This window comes from Macroventuria anomochaeta (genome assembly GCF_010093625.1).
Source record: "Macroventuria anomochaeta strain CBS 525.71 unplaced genomic scaffold BU25scaffold_5, whole genome shotgun sequence".
NCBI lineage: Eukaryota > Fungi > Ascomycota > Dothideomycetes > Pleosporales > Didymellaceae > Macroventuria > Macroventuria anomochaeta.
In genome coordinates, this window is record NW_022985366.1 from 772,159 (window position 1) to 789,142 (window position 16,984).

At 51.9% G+C, this 16,984-nt stretch overlaps 9 protein-coding genes across 9 annotated transcripts; 5 read left to right on the top strand and 4 right to left on the bottom strand.

The window, feature by feature from the left end:
• The first annotated feature begins 339 nt into the window (after positions 1-339).
• BU25DRAFT_226585 (uncharacterized protein) lies at positions 340-1,013 on the top strand. The gene has a single exon (XM_033701373.1). It carries the CDS (start codon positions 373-375, stop codon positions 802-804), a length of 432 nt encoding a protein of 143 aa, XP_033565426.1. The 5' UTR covers positions 340-372; the 3' UTR covers positions 805-1,013.
• Positions 1,014-2,434: 1,421 nt separating this feature from the next.
• On the top strand, positions 2,435-3,421 carry BU25DRAFT_226590 (glycoside hydrolase family 11 protein). Its single transcript, XM_033701374.1, has 2 exons — positions 2,435-2,934; positions 2,991-3,421. Exons 1-2 carry the CDS (start codon positions 2,657-2,659, stop codon positions 3,394-3,396), a joined length of 684 nt encoding a protein of 227 aa, XP_033565427.1. The 5' UTR covers positions 2,435-2,656; the 3' UTR covers positions 3,397-3,421.
• Positions 3,422-4,776: 1,355 nt separating this feature from the next.
• On the bottom strand, positions 4,777-5,541 carry BU25DRAFT_481795 (uncharacterized protein; the record flags this gene model as incomplete). Its single annotated transcript, XM_033711110.1, has 2 exons — positions 5,482-5,541; positions 4,777-5,431 (listed from the first exon to the last, which is right to left on the bottom strand). A coding segment is annotated over exon 2 (389 nt), but the record flags the coding sequence as incomplete, so codon positions are not given.
• On the bottom strand, positions 5,172-5,523 carry BU25DRAFT_455555 (uncharacterized protein; the record flags this gene model as incomplete). The annotated part of the gene is made up of 2 exons (XM_033709950.1): positions 5,172-5,431; positions 5,478-5,523. The coding sequence occupies 2 exons, from the start codon at positions 5,521-5,523 to the stop codon at positions 5,172-5,174; spliced, it is 306 nt and encodes a 101-aa protein (XP_033565429.1).
• A 1,136-nt stretch (positions 5,542-6,677) lies between the features above and the next one.
• Positions 6,678-8,254, top strand: BU25DRAFT_428951 (uncharacterized protein; the record flags this gene model as incomplete). Its single annotated transcript, XM_033708530.1, has 4 exons — positions 6,678-7,535; positions 7,566-7,591; positions 7,643-7,967; positions 7,997-8,254. The coding sequence occupies 4 exons, from the start codon at positions 6,678-6,680 to the stop codon at positions 8,252-8,254; spliced, it is 1,467 nt and encodes a 488-aa protein (XP_033565430.1).
• Positions 8,255-8,483: 229 nt separating this feature from the next.
• On the bottom strand, positions 8,484-9,340 carry BU25DRAFT_226606 (uncharacterized protein). Its single transcript, XM_033701375.1, has one exon. It carries the CDS (start codon positions 9,198-9,200, stop codon positions 8,712-8,714), a length of 489 nt encoding a protein of 162 aa, XP_033565431.1. The 5' UTR covers positions 9,201-9,340; the 3' UTR covers positions 8,484-8,711.
• A 2,835-nt stretch (positions 9,341-12,175) lies between these two features.
• BU25DRAFT_407766 (uncharacterized protein) lies at positions 12,176-12,706 on the top strand. The gene has a single exon (XM_033705631.1). It carries the CDS (start codon positions 12,193-12,195, stop codon positions 12,415-12,417), a length of 225 nt encoding a protein of 74 aa, XP_033565432.1. The 5' UTR covers positions 12,176-12,192; the 3' UTR covers positions 12,418-12,706.
• Positions 12,707-13,897: 1,191 nt separating this feature from the next.
• Positions 13,898-15,724, top strand: BU25DRAFT_481817 (glycoside hydrolase family 7 protein). The gene is made up of 3 exons (XM_033711111.1): positions 13,898-14,372; positions 14,426-14,695; positions 14,743-15,724. The coding sequence occupies exons 1-3, from the start codon at positions 14,075-14,077 to the stop codon at positions 15,546-15,548; spliced, it is 1,374 nt and encodes a 457-aa protein (XP_033565433.1). The 5' UTR covers positions 13,898-14,074; the 3' UTR covers positions 15,549-15,724.
• Positions 15,614-16,983, bottom strand: BU25DRAFT_407767 (uncharacterized protein). Its single transcript, XM_033705632.1, has one exon. It carries the CDS (start codon positions 16,717-16,719, stop codon positions 15,901-15,903), a length of 819 nt encoding a protein of 272 aa, XP_033565434.1. The 5' UTR covers positions 16,720-16,983; the 3' UTR covers positions 15,614-15,900.
• Position 16,984: the final 1 nt, after the last annotated feature.

The window sequence follows — 16,984 nt, forward strand, 5'->3', positions numbered from 1 at the left end:
TGTATCGATGCTTACAAGCCCTTCACCGCGATGACAAACCCTGACCAGGGGACACAGACGTCTCTAGATCGGCTGCGCGTCAGCACTTTCAGTCAGCTACACAGCTGCCGCCCCGACCATTTTTGTACATACCAGAAGAACTTCTTCTCTAGGTCTTCGCCCATCTCGCTCCCACTAACGGACAACCGATCTACGATGTCACCAAATTCCATGATTTGGTGTCCCACTCCCCAGTGTCGCGCAAATCCCACCGTGTCGTCGAACCACCCCTGTACCGGACTGTGGCTATCACTGTAGGGCGGTGCGCAGAGATCTTGAATGTGCCAATCTTGCAGAACATGACGTTCCTAGATCTTTCCAGGTATTGCGAATATGAGGTACGGGACCTCTTCTTCGATCCTCTTACATATTCACGCAATCTGTGGTCTACCATTCGCCGGACTGCAAACCTTGCAGATAACAGGTCGTTACAAAAATATCACTTTGGCCGGGATGTGGATTGTCTTTTCACTCCCGCATCACAAGAATTTGGTCATGGGAAATATGGGGATCAGATACTCTAATTACGACGATACCGAAGACCTTCCTCGTTGGTCCTTGGCTCCATCTTCTGGTCTACGGGAGCTCTACATACGTAAATTGTTCCTCGGGAAATCATCGGCAGATAGTCACGCCCAGCGAATGGACCGTTGCATTTGCAATGTATGCCCTAGCCTACACTCACTTCACATCACCACCACAACGGGCGGTCACTCGCGCGAGCTTCTGGACACATGTCATGGCTATTTCGGTGCCATAGCATGACTATCTGTCTTTGACGAGACACCATCAACCGAGGTCAAGAACCATGCGAGAACCCGACGTGGATGAAAACATGATGTCCATGCACAGCATGCGAGCATCAACCGTTATTGAGCATCTGGTGCTGGACGCCTCGGATCTACTCGATGTTGTTGACATGGGGGAGTTTAGTCATGGCAAACACCCTGGCGCAGGCTATCTGCAACTCATGTCTGAGGAAGACGGACCGACGACGTTATACGCATGGCTTGACATGACCTTGCCGCGTACATTACAGTCTCTGGGTCTAAGGGTCAGCAAGGAAACAGGTATACATTGGTGTTTTGTGCAACCCTAGCCGAACTCGCCGGCACGATGTAGGATAGGCTTCCGGTCTTGCAGCAACTCGACATTCGCTGGCAGCGGGGTGGACTCATGCAGCATGTCAGTCCGATACGTGCCACTGGGCATAATTCCCTATAGAAAGTATTCCGTGATAGGGGGGTTGTTGTCACTGAGCATCGATTCCAGTAAGCTTACACGATGCTTGGAACCGGTAGTTCTCCGGAACTTCATCGTTGCACCTTACTACTGCACTCGGACCTACTACGATGCCGTTCATAGGTATGCCTTCTAACACGAGGACGAGCACGTTCTCCTGGGGAGTTTACAAGGCGGTGTTCTCGGTGGGTACATTACGTAGCATCAGGTATCTTCAGATCATCAATATGAAGAACCACGCTACTTCCAATTCCAAAAGAAACTGAGGGCAGGCTGCTGTCGATCCTGTGTACCTGACAATTTCTTTTCTTCGTCCAAGCCCTGCGGCTGAATTAAGCTCCTCAAATCCTTTTCTGCCGGCGGGACAAGCCTGGAGAAGAGGTCTTGGCACATGTAGTGGAGCGGAAGGATGAATCTGGGGTGCATGCCGCTATTCAGAATTGCCGAGATCGTCTGCGCACTCGTCATTGCAATACCCGGGCTGTAGCGCAGGAAGCGCCCACTGTCGAAATGCGCCACCTCCGAGAGCGTTACTGCATGGCTTGGTCAAAAGTGTAGGTGTCCTCATGGTGTTTGTTCTGGCGCTGGAGAGCAGTTCTAAATGTGGCGCAAACGCAGGTGCCACCACCCTTTCATCTGCCGCTCGGCTAGCGCATAAACTGACAGCCGCAACTCTAACTCGACTTCTGCTCTCCTCCGCTCCACATTACTCAAGTATACCGAGGTCACCGACATGCGCGTTGTCACCCATCGCTCTCGCCACGCTTCCATCATGAGGCTCAGCCTTGAATGCCATATGGCTTGCACCCCAGATTACCACGAGGTCTTTAGCCGTTGAAGGAGCCGCGTGCCTAACACACACAAAAGCAGATTGAGGAAGAGCTGGCTGAAGATTGGTTGCGGGTGTGCACTTCGGAAGGATGCCCCGCATCGGCGAGATTGAACGTCAATCTTTAATTGTTTGCACGGGCTTGGGCCGGGAACGCGTTTCAGACAACGCACCAACTAGAACGCAAGCAGGGCGACAATTCATAAGCATTTCAAGACGCTCGCTACTGTGATTGGCAGTACGGAGAAATATTGTTTGGTGAAGGCACCAAACCAGCCAAGCAGAGCAGATTAAAGCTTCACGTTTTCGGCCGTTCATCCCATCTTGGCTACAATCAGATAGACAACCCTCGTACTCTACGACCATGCGCTCATCACCCCTGTGAGCCAGACCCGGCTTTCCAGAACAAGTCCCTACTCGCGATCCACATTGACGAAATGTATAAGAGCATCTTGACTCGCCCTTCCAGCAATTCTTCGCTACGGTCATTCGCTCTCTCAACTACACTTCCATTCTACCAACGACTTCCATAACACGACATTCAAAATGGTCTCTTTCACATCCATCTTCACCGCCGCTGTTGCGGCTTCCGGCGCTCTGGCTGCTCCGGTCACCGATCTTGCTACACGCTCGCTGGGTGCATTGACTGCACGTGCCGGAACTCCCTCTTCCCAGGGAACCCACAACGGCTGCTTCTACAGCTGGTGGACTGATGGCGGCGCTCAGGCTACCTACACCAACGGCGCTGGTGGAAGCTACAGCGTGAGCTGGAGCACCGGTGGTAACCTTGTTGGAGGAAAGGGCTGGAACCCTGGTGCCGCACGGTACGAATTGCTCCCCCTCTCCCATAATCAGGGACAAGAACTGACATGTTTTTTAGCACCATCACCTACTCCGGAACCTACAACCCATCCGGCAACTCCTACCTCGCTGTCTACGGCTGGACCCGCAACCCGCTGATCGAATACTACGTCGTCGAGAACTTCGGCACCTACGACCCCTCCTCGCAGGCTACCATCAAGGGCTCCGTCACTGCCGACGGCTCCTCCTACAAGATCGCCCAGACCCAGCGCACCAACCAGCCCTCCATCGACGGCACCCAGACCTTCCAGCAGTACTGGTCTGTGCGTGCCAACAAGCGCAGCAGCGGTTCTGTCAACATGAAGACCCACTTCGATGCTTGGGCTGCTAATGGAATGAATTTGGGTACGCACAACTACCAGATTGTTGCTACTGAGGGGTACTTCTCGAGCGGTAATGCGCAGATCACTGTCAACTGCGCTTAAGCGGTTGTAGTGCTTGGGTAAGGGTACTTGGCTGCAGACCTGGCCTACGCTCAAAGACAAGAAAGGAAACGAAGAACGTTGGATTGGTTTCTGTTGTATGTACTTGTTTGTGCCAGCTTGCTGGCCACGTCAAATGGCAAACGCTGATCAGTGCAACCACATTGTCCCCATGCAATCCTCGCACATTACTGACACCCACTCCCCTCTTTAGTTTCAGTGTATGCCCGCGATTCATCTCTCAGTATGTGTATAGTCCATATAACGAAGTCCTCGTCCTGCAAGCACAGCACGAACGGCGCGGTCATTCCTTGCCCAGCAGTCGCGAAGGCAAATATCCACTACCGCTGCGCCAGTCCACTTCACATATACAGTAGCAAAGAGGGTCTATGTGGGCCGTGTATTGAGGCGCTGATACAGAGACTGAAGGTACTGAGAAGGCAACGAGGTGAGAATGACGATGAAGAAGAAAACGAGGTCCGATAGGGGTAGGTCACTGGATTGGTCAAGGAGTCCAACATCAAAGGAAATACTTTCGAATACCGTAGTGCAAACTGTTCTAGGGCATAGGCTTCGTTAAATGGACAAATGAGTTATGAGAATTACAGAGTGACGTGAGCGCTGGTTCTCGAACGTTCCTGCTCGTCCATGGGCACCTTGTGACTACAGCTTGTGAAGACATAAACATTGTGACACTGATGTTATGGAGATATATACATAGTAGCAGTGCTGCGGTCTCTGCTGAAGACTGCGCGTACAATGATTGTATACGTATCATGTGTTTCCGCAACGGTATTGGGTACTCCTGTCCTGGTGGCCATGTGCTGCTCGATCCTGTAGTGCCTTTCACGTTGTGTAGTCAGGCTCAGCACCATCCCATTCAGCGACAATGTAGCGACGTGCTTAATAAGGTCACGAAGAGCGAGGAGTGGTGCATCGACTGCTGGATGCGTGAGGAGCAGGTCAAAAAGGCGGCTGTAGAGCATATAGATGGTAAAGGCAAGCCCAATGACTATGGACCTGGTAGTGGGTAGTGGATAGATCCTACAGCGAGAGAAACACAATATAAAAACGTGATTCTAGAACGCTTAGATTCTATCACCTAAGTTAGAGTTCAAGGCTACTCTTACCTTCACCGCAAGTATATCTACTACTGACCGCAGCAGCCGACTTCACATAACCCCCTTCTCCTCAAAATACCAATTCAACACCAGAAACCAGTTCGCAAAGATCGAACAATAACAGTCTTACAATGTATGCAAGATGGCAGGACCAATAGCAGACATATCGCAAGCAAGCAACTCGTCGAGCGTGCAAGTATACCTAAAGTCACAAGCTACAGTTTCCCGCAGCTGATAGCTACGATCGCCGAAGCACCTAGATTCAACAAAGACTTCCTTTACTTGGTGATGTGTAAAGGCAAACATGTCTCCAACTCTTCCGAGCGCTATTTGTGCCTTACGACAGATGAGAAGCATGCCCCTCGCTTTGCAGTGTTGCTTGAGCGCCTTCAGGTAGCCAGGAGGCAGTTCGAGCATACCGCCGCTAAACAAGATGGGCTCCACGATGACTGCGGCAAGTGACCCGCACAATTGCTTATTCAGAAGATCAAAACCATAGTTTAGCTCAGTCTTCCAATCATGCAAGCCGTCTGCTTTCCTGAAGATCGAACGGTACGAGTTTGGTGTGGGTAGCGTAAGGTTGCCAATCATGTTGGGTCCGTAGCCAGAGCGTCCAGTGTGGCATTGTGTACCAATTGATGCACCGGCCATGCCATTCTATGCAGCCGCCACTCCAACTATCTCCAACTTCCCGGTGTAGAACCTGGCTAGGTGAATAGCAGCCTCGTTACTTCCGCCGCCAGTGCTGAGGAAGAAGGCCTTGTCGAAACCTGCAGGCCCAGCTCCTGTCAACTGCTTGGCAAGCCTGATGACCGGCGGACTAATCATGCCGCTGAAGAGGTGATTGAGGTGTTGCGTGTGGTCGTTGACAACCTTCATGGCTTCTGTCCGTGCCCAATTAGCGTTGACATTTGACCCTGTTCCGTTAGTTTTCACATGCGAGGTTTCAAAGACGTACAGTACAAACCGATGTCAAGTCGATCATCCTGTGTCTGCTCTGCGGCTCCATGTAGATGCCATCTGTGGAAGCGGGCAGATGGGCCTCTCATACACTACTCGGGCGTGCGTACGGTGGGGATAAGTAAGGTTGCCGACGGGAAAGCGAGATCTAAGATACTTTCTGGTACATTATTGTGGAAGGGTTGAGATGAGTGAGTTGATTGACCTTAAGAGCTATGGCGGGGATCGATCGAGACTATATAGTAGAAGGGAATAGCAGTGAAAGGGTGGGGAAGCAATCCGAACTAACAGAATGGGCTGGACAATCAGTGCAGCGGACCGCTGGCAAACAATTATGGCTCCAGACCCTGTCGAAACGAGTAGCTGCATATCCAACAATCTTTCGGGATGGAATAGAGCAATGAGGTTGGAGGAGAGCAGTTTTCGCAGTTACCCGTTAGCATAGACCGAATACAGTAATTTCCGATGAAGCGTGGCAGATCCCGTCAACGATAACGCGAAGTTCTCCGTGATAACGACTTTCCCGCTTGCCACACTGTAGACTTCGGCTGCTTATTGCCTACGGTGAACGTTGTTCAGTACGACGTACAACTTGAACAGTGACAGCTAGCGAGCCAAACGTGGCTTCCTTTCTCGAGTTGTTGGTGACGTCATGGCCGATGGCGTATCAACGCCGTTCACTATCCGACCGTGCGTCGCCGTCCCATCGATACGCGACTGCGATTGAATACTTGCATTCAGAGCGCGGAAAGACACGTTTTACCTTCTTACGATACTGTAGCAGCTACTGACGACCCTGAAGCTATCGCTCACACAAGTATCCTGCTTGCAGTTTTTGCCGCAACAGGAAGACAAGATGCGACTTCGATGTGCCCAGCGCGCCATGTCGGCTGTGTCGCGAAAGAAAGCGAACGTGTGATTTTGGAGGAAAAGGGATCATATCAGGTATGTCCCTCTCAAGTCAGGCTACCCGGAATTTGACCTTGCTAACAACAATGAGATCAAGATACCAGCGCGCAAAGCTTCAACGTCGAAGATGTCGTGTCTCCATCTAACAGGGTGTCTAGGCCTAATCAATGAGCACGCCCTGTGGATGGGTCGCCTGTAGAGTGGTCATTGTCAGCGTCACAGCGGGCCAATACGGCGACTCTATCTGGTTTCCCTTCAGTTACAGGGACATCACCGACTAAATCCTCATTAAGGATGAATCCACACATGGCCGAAGACATCACAGTATTGCAGCAATACCTGACCTCAAATACGACTGCACGGCGAGCACCATCTAAGCTCTACAGTACCATATCAACTGGCCCTGGAGGTGGTCCAGTCGTCTACCTGACGGTCCCGAAGAGACGCAGGGGTCTGAGAAACGCCATGGACTCGGGTAGAGCGCAGAGGGAGGTCATTGAGAATGTCCTTGGCCCATTTGCTTCTGAGGTACGAAAGGTCTACTTCGAACACCTACATCCGTCTTTTCCAGTGTTGGACGAAAAGACATTCTCAGATATGTGGCATGAAGACAGCGATCGTATTTCATCCACAATCGTTTGTGATCTGTACGCTTCCGCTTTACGGGTCTGGAGCCGGTCAGCCGTACTCTACAACCAGCCAAGGCCTGATCCTCACTTCATTTGGAATCAAGCGGTCACTGCCCTCCAGGATGACTTCATGGCCCCAACCATATCAACTGTTCACGCAGCCGTTCTAGATCTGCTAGGACGTCCTGTCATTGGAGTTACAGGCAACATTGTCAATGCTGGCAGGATCGTTACTCTCGCCCAGAGCCTAGGTCTGCACCGGGACCCTTCATCATGGAAAATCACAAGCCACGAGAAGAGCGTGCGGATCAACCTTTGGTGGGGTGTTCTCATCCACGACTATTGGTCCAGCATCGGTCACGGCATACCGCCCGCTATTAATCCTCAATACTATGATGTACCTGTCCCTACCTTTGGCAATACAGCAGGCTCAGACGATCAAGCTCAAGCCAACATGCGGGACAATTCAACGTTTGTGCAGTTGTGTAAACTGAGCCAGATTCTTGGCGACATCCTTCCACTTGTATACTCGCTTCGAGAGGCCCACGGCGAGATCAAGCGGCGACTTCGAAAGACTGAGTGCGCTCTAGACGATTGGGTACTTGCGCTTCCCGAATACCTCTAGCCTAGTTCTACGACACCATGCGCTGTCAACGGGTGTAACAACCTTTGGTTTGCTTGTTTGTCCCTGAAGGTCCTTGTATGCCGATTATCTTTCAAAGCAGTTTTGGAAGAAGCCAGCAAATCATTCGAAGCCCGCCAATATCATCTTGCTATGCTCAGAGATGCTGCTTCAGAGGTGGTGGACTCCGTCGTATCTCTCACCGAGGCTCAGCTGCAGGAATTCTGGATGCCATACACCTCCTACCTGCTGGTCACATCAGCCACCATTCTACTCAGGTGTACGATCAAAAGCAATGATCTCGTCACCAAGAAAACATGTGTGGCGAAGCTAGTGGCGTTTCGAGATCGCCTACACTGCAGTGGGGCCTTGCAGACTTCTGCCTTGAGAGGTGTAATGAGCCTATTCAGAAGGTTGCAGATGCTATTGGTATGCGCTCACTTCACCCCTCAGCAGTGACACCGTTCGATGAAGCGACTGTGTCGCCCTCTAGGGAATCTGATTTGAGGCCCAATGACTCAGTATTCATGAGTGATCTGTTTCTCCCAATAGACTCACTCGATTACCCCTGGGAAACATTGTGGGATGGCATCGAAGGGCCATGGTCTATACAGCTATAAGCATCGTTACACCCTTATGACATGATATACTGAACCGCGTCGCGAGCTAATGTTTGATAGCTACGTCTAGCTCTCCTTGCAAGTCGGAGGCTAGTCCTCGTGATACAACTCTTCTGGTGGCGGAACACCATATCAGTCAAGTCCGAGCTTATCTTCTGGATCCGGGTCCGGCATTTGGTACCGATGGAGTTGCCTGCCATGTGCAGACCTTCGATCCCGATACTGCAAGCGATCTTGCCCTCCTGATAAACTCTCTTGGCACCTTCCGCGCACTTGATCATCTCGAACAAAATGGGGTAGCTCTGGGCCATACGCGTCATGTCGATCTGTTCGATTTCGTCGCGTGCCATGTCAGAGTATTCGGGTGTGCTGAAGCTCTCCGCGCTTCGAAAACATGAAACACATATCGACTAGGACTGTGCGCCGGCTGCACCTTCTCGTAGACGAAGTATATCAGTCATACCACTTTGGACACCAGAGCACAGGTCCAATTTGGGACTATCGTGCACTTGGCCGTGGAATACGCGCATGGTTGTTGGGGAAGGCCATTGTGTGTATCGAAGAGCAGCGTTGATTCTAGTACACGTCTGACATTCTCATCAATAGGAAGAAGTTGGTACAGGTGGCAACACGATTCCTGCTGAGAGACGGCATCTATTCTGCTGCTGCAACGCTCTCTGGTCGCCAAGTTCATGTCCGTGACAGTCATCATCTTGGGCATCATCCTTATGTGCCATGCTGCCGCCAACGACTTCGCTGGTTTAGCAGCTGCACGGATGTTCCTGGGAATGTTTGAAGCTTTGAAGCGTCTATAGATCCTGGAACTATGGTCATCTTCTTCATGTGGTACAAGTGCGGCGAACAAGCTTTCCGAACGGGCATCTAGGTCGGCAGTGCTGGCGTCGACTATGTTTTGGCTGGCATTGCAAGCTTTGGAATTGGACATATTGGTGGTTCACTGTCGTCTTGGCGGTATATGTTTCTGATATGAGGTGCTGTTACGGCATTGTGGGATCAGTATTCTATTCTACCACGGTATCACAACTTTAACATGATCCGGGCGTCGTCATCCTTTTAGTATTGCCCGACAACCCATTACAAGCGAAGTTCCTTAGCGATGATGAGCGAGGAGGAGTCATATTCCGCATCCGAGACAACGAGACCGGTATCGAAAATAAGAAGTTCAAGAAGGCACAGTTCGTCGAAGCACTGCTGGGTCTGAAGACATGGCTGCTATTTATCTTTGCAGTCGCCTCGAACGCACCGAATGGAGGCTTGACCACAGTCCTAGGAACTATCATCCGCGGCATGGCTTCTTTACCCTCCAGCCCACGTTTATCCAGATGCCGTCAGGTGGTGTGCAAATTGCAGTGTATTGTGGGGCCTGCTACTTCGCTTCCAGGTTTCCGAACGCAAGACTGTTGGTCATGCTGATATGCTTGGTCTCCTTCCTTGCTGGGACTATTGGTACTTGGTTAACCCCGCAGAGCATCCCGTCTGGCCGACTGGTATGCCTCTAGATCTCATTCTCATACACAACCACCTGGACGCTCTCGATGTCTGTGGCCACGGTCAATACAGCTGGGCACACTAAGAAGGTCACCACAGATGTCATCCTCCTGATAGGATACTGCCTCGGCAATTTCATTGGACCATTCTTCTTCATCGCTGACCAGGCGCCGAGGTACGATTTGGTCGTTGGCATGATATCCTTTTGCATTGGTGTGCAGATGCTATCGATAAGTGGTATTTGGGTACTGTTGGGTCGCAGAAACAAAAGTCGGGCTTCGGTCCAAGCGAGAGGTCCTGGAGGGGTACGAGAACGGATTCTGGGACATAACCGAACTTGAGAACATCCATTTCAGAAACGCTTACGGAACTATGGTGCGGCAAGGCAGAATTCTGGTGAGGCGATGTTGCCGTTGCGAATATCTTTTCACAATGTGTGTGAGCGGCACTATGCCAGATCGAACGCTCTCTACCAAAACCCTCACTGGGGTATTCAGCACGCATAGCGAGCAAATTTGAAGCCTTGCTATTCTCCTTTCGAAAATCCGTACCTCAGAATTCAAAGTCCTACTCTTTGCATCTCCATTCTCCAGCCCTCAGCGCACGTTGTATTCGATTGCGAACCCATCAAAATGTGCAAACTCACCATCCTCCACTACACGCAGTGCAACTGCAATGCCCGAGACGGAAACGTTGGAGATGGATTCATCGTTACGAAAGATTGGCACGATCGACTGCTTCTCGACTGTGACGCCGTTCCCTTCGAGCGTTGTACGCAAGCCAAATATTTCGCGCTCGGTCCTAGCCAGTCAAATACCACGGAATTCTCGCGGTGTCATAACGTCCAAATTAGGACGATTCGATTCGAAGGAGAAGTCTGTTATCGATGCTTAATGTTTCGGAGAAGTGAGGAGAAAGCGGAGAGGATTCGAGCGCTGGTCGGAGAGCACAAATCCTTTACAGCTCGATATAGAGCAACAAGACAGTCGGCAGCCAAAGATGCCGGTTCGACCAGAAACATGTGGCAATCCATCAGGGAGTCACCGCAGTTTGATAGGAGGACTGAGAGGCAGAAATTCGTCGGCACGAAAGAAAACCTTCGTTCAACAAAATTCAGGTCGGTCAAAAGAATGGTCGCAGATTGGGAAGATCGTTTGGAAAAGCAGATTGCATGCCGAGAATTGGCGAAGGAAAATATTGCCGAGAAAAAAGCTGAAAGGGCTTCCAGCAAGGAAACAAAGCAGGAAAAGGCGAGGAGACAGGCCAGAATAGCTTCACTTCAATATTGTCTTGCTCAAGCCAACAAGCGCGTGGCTTTTCCGGTGGCAGAAGAGGATGAGCCACCACCAGAATATGAAGAGATGGAGCAAAATCCGTGTGTTCGAGAGGCATCACCTCGAAGGCTGCGGATAGCGAGACCTGCACGGAGAAGTCCTTCAGGGACTGGCCCAATGCTCGATGTGATGGTCGCAGCGGAGACCGTGCAGAGCGTGCACGAATCAAGTTCAGCTCAGAGTATTTCCACTTCACCAGATATCTCCTCTCCAGATGTCACCACTGCGCAATCATCGGGCATTCCAAGCGCGAACAGTGTCGTGGTCAAATACCACACCATTGGCGGCGGCACGGCTGTCAAGACCAAATCCCTGACGAAGGATGTGTTGGTTGATGCGGCATCGCCTCCAGCTGTCAGATCCGCTTCACTTCGAGGCATTACTGCCTTGAGTGCTGAGGCTCCTGAGTTTAGGCCATTTCCACGGCCACCACCGACTGAGCCTCGAGTTATGAGAGCTCCCACAGCACCTCGAGCTATGAGGGAAGGTAGCTTGGGACGGGCATCATGGCAGCCCCGTCATCAATTTGTGATGCACCGCGGGTACCCGAGAGTCCGTGGATGGCGGGGATGAGCGCTCGATATCTTGTCGGCTATCATGCTCTTTCGGTTCGACGTTAAGGTCGCTAATCTCGCAACGTCGCGATTTTGTCCTTTCTCGTTCATGGTCTCTTGTCGATGTCTTGGATACCTCCCGGCCTTAATCTGGAATTCTCCGTTTTCGAATATGGGATTGACGATTTTTCCATACTGGACTTTGTACTGGTATATCGACTGCCTCCGAGCTGCCTTATGGAATAGAGAATCGTAAGAGACGGCAGATCGATGGCTTAAACCTGCGCAAGGCTGACCATATGTGCGCGAAAGACGAGCGGCGTGCACGCCATCAGATGGCTACCCAATCAGGTCATTCCGCCCCCAACATCGATACCGTGAGACATGTGCTAGGTGGGTGAGCATGCTAGCGGCCTGTCCGTGTTTGATGAGGGCGCTAAATCTTAAGGTCTTAGCCTCTGTACGCAGGCAGTATGAGGGCTACATGTGGGTATCTTTCTTTAATCTGATTTTCCTCTCACTGACGTGTGCACAAGGTATTATGAAAAGCACCCATAACACAGCGCGTCACACTCTCGCGCTCGCGCTCGCCGTACAACAACACACCCTCACTGCAACCAAGCGCAAGCAGCGTTTGCCGATGAGCTTGTTCGAGAGCTTCTTCCACCATTGTTCGAACTCCACTCCTCGGCGGCTTGACTCAGCGGCAGGCACCTCTCACAGCAGAGGGGGTGCCTATCATTCACCTGTTGGCCCGGAATGGTGATACAGGGCTTAACCTCTCTTTTCTCAGCATGCAGTCATCAGAAAATCTACTTTAAACCTACATTCAGACCTTGGTTAGGCCACGGCAGTTGACAGTTGCGGCTCTAAGACTTCAATTTCCGACACAATCTAAACCCAGAGACCTCACTCGTTGACTGTGCGGCAAGCAGGAAAGTCTACGTGAAACTCACTCGACCCGGAAGATCGTCGTACATACTGCTGCGGGGGTCATCTAGGGATCTCAAGTGATTGGGGTTTAGATTGCCCGCATGGTTTTGATTAGGCTGAACTCGATCTTCGGGCCTGTACGAAGCAAGTATCGCCAACCTCGACATTGGACATCAGCGAAGTCGAACGAGATTTTCCTTCAGCCCCACGATGATCTTTGCATACACAGCTATTGAAAAATGCTTTTGAGTGAGCATCGTGCTCATTCTCTTACTGACAAATGAATTTGCACTTGATGGAAGCGACAGGCACTTGTACCATTACCGAGCAGACTCCGGCCCTCAATATATCAGGCGCAACAGCCATCCGAAACCTCGGAACAATTACACTCTGTGAAGATTTCAGGGCACAGCTGTTAAGCTTCAAGCATTGCACGTCCTGCGGCCAGAGGCATCTCGTCCCGGCTGCGCCGGAAGCTTGCCAAATCTTACGCAGGACGACAACTCAACTCCAGTGTCAGGAGGCACAACAGAACGCAGACGAGCTGCTGTCCATATTGTTGTCCACTTCCCCGTTACAGGATATGAGAGTTCTTCATGGGATATCTCCATGTGACAAAGTCTTAGGACTGCATACCAATGCAGATCTTGCGTGGGAGCTGAACATCGAGAAGTTTCATGCTATACTGGCCAAGCGATTCAAGTCAACATGGCTTTTCAGTTACGCGCCACCGCTACGAAGGATCCACGAGTCTCATGACCTATCGCAAATATTACCTTCCGTAAACGGTCCGGAAGAACTCGATGGAAGCTTTTTCAGTTTCGTGTACCTGACTGAACCAGCCTATAGCCGTATGCTTGGTTACGAAACGACTAGAGGGACCAGGATCTTCCCTGCCTTGATGCCGGTTGGCTGTAAAAGGTTCCAACGAGAGTCTAATACTGGAGAACTGCTTGAAACAATCAGTGACCGAGCCATCAGAAGTCAGACAAAACGCACAAATTGTGCTCAAACTCCCGCGAGCACATTATACGGCTTTGATCAGCCTCTTCGCCTCTTCTGATAGCATCTGTCTGCAACGGAAGCCAAACAAGCGTTCAAGCAGAAGGCTTCACCAATCAAGACCATCACAACAAGCACCCAACCGTGGCGAAGCCGTTGAAGGCTCCACTATCAAGTTATACGCTACCTGCTTTCGGTAACGATCCCGCAGCGTCTTGTCCGTCATACCCCAGATTACCCCATAATGAATTGGACTTCATCTATACACAATTACTCTGGCACTTCAACTCCTGTCAGCTTTCCCGGCGGCCCCGTAGGCGCCCCTGGTGGCTGCTTTTGTGTAGTCCATCATGAAGATCTTGGCGCGTCGCAATATCGGATGGTCAGTAGACTACTTTGTGCTCGCCACGGTCTCTATATAAGGGGTCGATACCGTTACCGGAAACTGACCATCATCTCACACAGGCTCTTCTCGATCAACAGACAAGATGTACAGGTCTCTCGCTCTCACTTCGCTCACATTCCTGAGCGCCGTCCGCGCTCAGCAGGTCGGCACGTCTCAGACTGAGACTCACCCCAAGATCAACTGGAAAACCTGCACTGGCACTGGTGGTAACAGCTGTACCGCAAAGTCTGCTCCCGTTGTGCTCGACTCCAACTGGCGTTGGTCCCACAACATCGATGGATTCACCAACTGCTTCGACGGCAACTCCTGGAACACCTCCCTCTGCCCCGACGGTGACACCTGCGCTAAGAACTGCGCCATTGATGGTGCCGACTACTCTGGTAAGTGCTGATTTCTCCAAAAATCGAGTAGGACCACACCTAACTTCTTCAAGGTACTTACGGTATCACCACCTCCAGCGATGCCTTGACCCTGAAGTTCGTCACCAAGGGCCAGTTCTCCACCAACGTCGGATCCCGTACTTACCTCATGGAGACCGATACCAAGTACCAGATTTTCAACCTCATCAACAAGGAGTTTACCTTCGACGTTGACGTTTCTAACCTTCCTTGCGGTCTGAACGGTGCTCTCTACTTCGTTGAAATGGCCTCCGACGGTGGCCTCAACAAGGGCAACAACAAGGCTGGTGCCAAGTACGGAACTGGTAAGTCTTACAACTTGCATACTTGGGAAATTTCTGACATATCGTAGGATACTGCGACTCTCAGTGCCCCCACGACATCAAGTGGATCAACGGCAAGGCCAACAGCGCCGGGTGGGTCTCCTCCCCCAACGACCCCAATGCCGGCTCCGGAACCACCGGCGCCTGCTGCGCCGAGATGGACATCTGGGAGGCCAACAGCGTCTCGACTGCGTACACTCCCCACCCCTGCAAGGGCACCGGTCTAGTCGCCTGCACAGGCACCGATTGTGGCGATGGCGACGACCGCTACAAGGGCATCTGCGACAAAGACGGATGCGACTTCAACAGCTACCGCATGGGCGTGAAGGACTTCTACGGCCCCGGCGCGACCCTCGACACCAAGGCCAAGATGACCGTTGTCACGCAGTTCATCGGCTCGGGCACCAGCCTCAGCGAGATTAAGAGGTTCTACATCCAGAACGGAAAGGTGTACAAGAACTCGCAGTCCGCCATCTCCGGCGTCACTGGTAACTCCATCACCGACTCGTTCTGCAAGGCCCAGAAGAGCGCTTTCGGCGACACCAGCTCCTTCGCCAACCTTGGCGGACTCAACGCCATGGCTGCTTCGCTTGCTCGCGGCCACGTTCTTGTCATGTCGCTCTGGGACGACCACGCGGTTAACATGCTGTGGCTCGACTCTTCCTACCCCACTACTGCTGACCCCAGCAAGCCTGGTATCGCCCGTGGTACTTGCCCGACTACCTCTGGCGCGCCCACTGATGTTGAGGCCAACAGCCCCAACTCCAGCGTTGTCTTCAGCAACATCAAGTTCGGTCCCATTGGATCTACTTTCGACCAGGCTGCCGCCGTCTAAGCGATCTCGTCTTCGTACGCGTTACAGCCTGAGACATGTTGATGATGTTTCCATTCAGATTGTATAGACTCGCACTTTTGGCACGAAAGAGGTGGAATGAAGAACGGTGTATATAAACCATTCGCTACACGAAAGAATAAAACTGGTGTTTAAGAACTTTCGCTCCGCTCATAATTCCCGCTTCCCAGGACTTCTTTTGCCTTGCTCATGATGGTCAATTGCAACCCTTGTCCTGAGTTCTCGATGAAAGCAAATATTAATAGCAAGGGGTATCACGCACCGCGCTCGATACTGACCGCTTTGTCGTCTTGCCGCCAAAGGTGGGGATCTTCCTCGCCCGCCTCTCCGTATCTTACGCTCCACTATGAACTCCTTCACAGCCGGTCCTGTGGGGTGCGAAATATCCACTCGCCGCCCTCGCAGCCGCCGCCGCTGCCGCTTGTTCATTCTCCTTCTTCCTCCTTTCCTCTCTAACAACGATATCATACCGCGTCCCCACCCTCTGCTTATCAGTAGCGTACACGCGACCCTCCAGGTTTGTTTTCCTCCCCGCCTTCTTCACGAATGTACCCGCGTGATTCACCCTGCCGGTTTCGGTTTGAGGAATGGGGCGACCCATCGCTGCATCTCCTCCCGTGACATACGGGTTCCCATTCACCTCCCCCGGGTGCCAACTCTTCGGCTCCCACTGCGTCGGGTCCCCGGCTTCTGGGTAGGGGTTGAAGCTTGCACCGCTCGCGGCTTGGTAGCTCTGCAGTGGCTGCTGGCGACCATCAGGGATCCCTACGAGCTGCGCATTTGGCGGCTGCGGATTTCCATGACCTGTAGGACTAATGCTCTGCCCGCTTCTTGCAGCGTAGGAGTCGAACTGCTGCGGCGGCACAGGGCGGCCCGTTACTGGATCTCGGCCTGCGAGTAGACGCGCTTCGCCTAGGTAGTCTCGCGAGCCGAGGGGGATTGCTGAGCGCGGCTGGAGACGTGTGGACAATGTTAAACTTGTAGGATGCATACTGTGATCTGAGAAATCTTCTGGTGGCTGTGGGTATGTTGGGTAGGGCGATGTTGAAGAAGAGTTCGGGCTGCCTATAGATGTGTGGCCGGGGTGGTAGGGGTTCACGTAGGGGTTCGAGAGTTTTTTGCCGTAGATAAGTTTCTTGAAGAAAGACGGCATTGTGCATGTGCTGGGTGAGTGTGAGGAGGAAGTTGGCGAGAGAGTTGAGGCTGGGTGTGTAGTTGTGCCTCTCGTATTCGTATCGCGCACAGTGTGTGGCTTTGAACGTTGCGAATTGTAGAGACAGTCGTGCTGGTGTTTGGGCACATGTAGCCCCTAATTGGTGTCCTCTTGCTCTTGAACCGCGTTTTGTGTATTTGTGGAGATTCCCAAGCTAGCTCTTGTATGGGACTTTGCAAGCAACGCGATGTGAATATTTACAGGA

What these genes read in the sequence shown, in the direction of transcription:
- BU25DRAFT_226585 (XM_033701373.1), top strand. Translation starts at nt 373, where the DNA reads ATGAGGTACGGGACCTCTTCTTCGATCCTCTTACATATTCACGCAATC.
- BU25DRAFT_226590 (XM_033701374.1), top strand. Translation starts at nt 2,657, where the DNA reads ATGGTCTCTTTCACATCCATCTTCACCGCCGCTGTTGCGGCTTCCGGC. An exon ending in TGGAACCCTGGTGCCGCACG is followed by an intron (nt 2,935 to 2,990) that starts GTACGAATTGCT and finishes CATGTTTTTTAG; the next exon opens with CACCATCACCTACTCCGGAA.
- BU25DRAFT_226606 (XM_033701375.1), bottom strand. Translation starts at nt 9,200, where the DNA reads ATGTCCAATTCCAAAGCTTGCAATGCCAGCCAAAACATAGTCGACGCC.
- BU25DRAFT_407766 (XM_033705631.1), top strand. Translation starts at nt 12,193, where the DNA reads ATGAAAAGCACCCATAACACAGCGCGTCACACTCTCGCGCTCGCGCTC.
- BU25DRAFT_481817 (XM_033711111.1), top strand. Translation starts at nt 14,075, where the DNA reads ATGTACAGGTCTCTCGCTCTCACTTCGCTCACATTCCTGAGCGCCGTC. An exon ending in TGATGGTGCCGACTACTCTG is followed by an intron (nt 14,373 to 14,425) that starts GTAAGTGCTGAT and finishes AACTTCTTCAAG; the next exon opens with GTACTTACGGTATCACCACC. An exon ending in TGGTGCCAAGTACGGAACTG is followed by an intron (nt 14,696 to 14,742) that starts GTAAGTCTTACA and finishes GACATATCGTAG; the next exon opens with GATACTGCGACTCTCAGTGC.
- BU25DRAFT_407767 (XM_033705632.1), bottom strand. Translation starts at nt 16,719, where the DNA reads ATGCCGTCTTTCTTCAAGAAACTTATCTACGGCAAAAAACTCTCGAAC.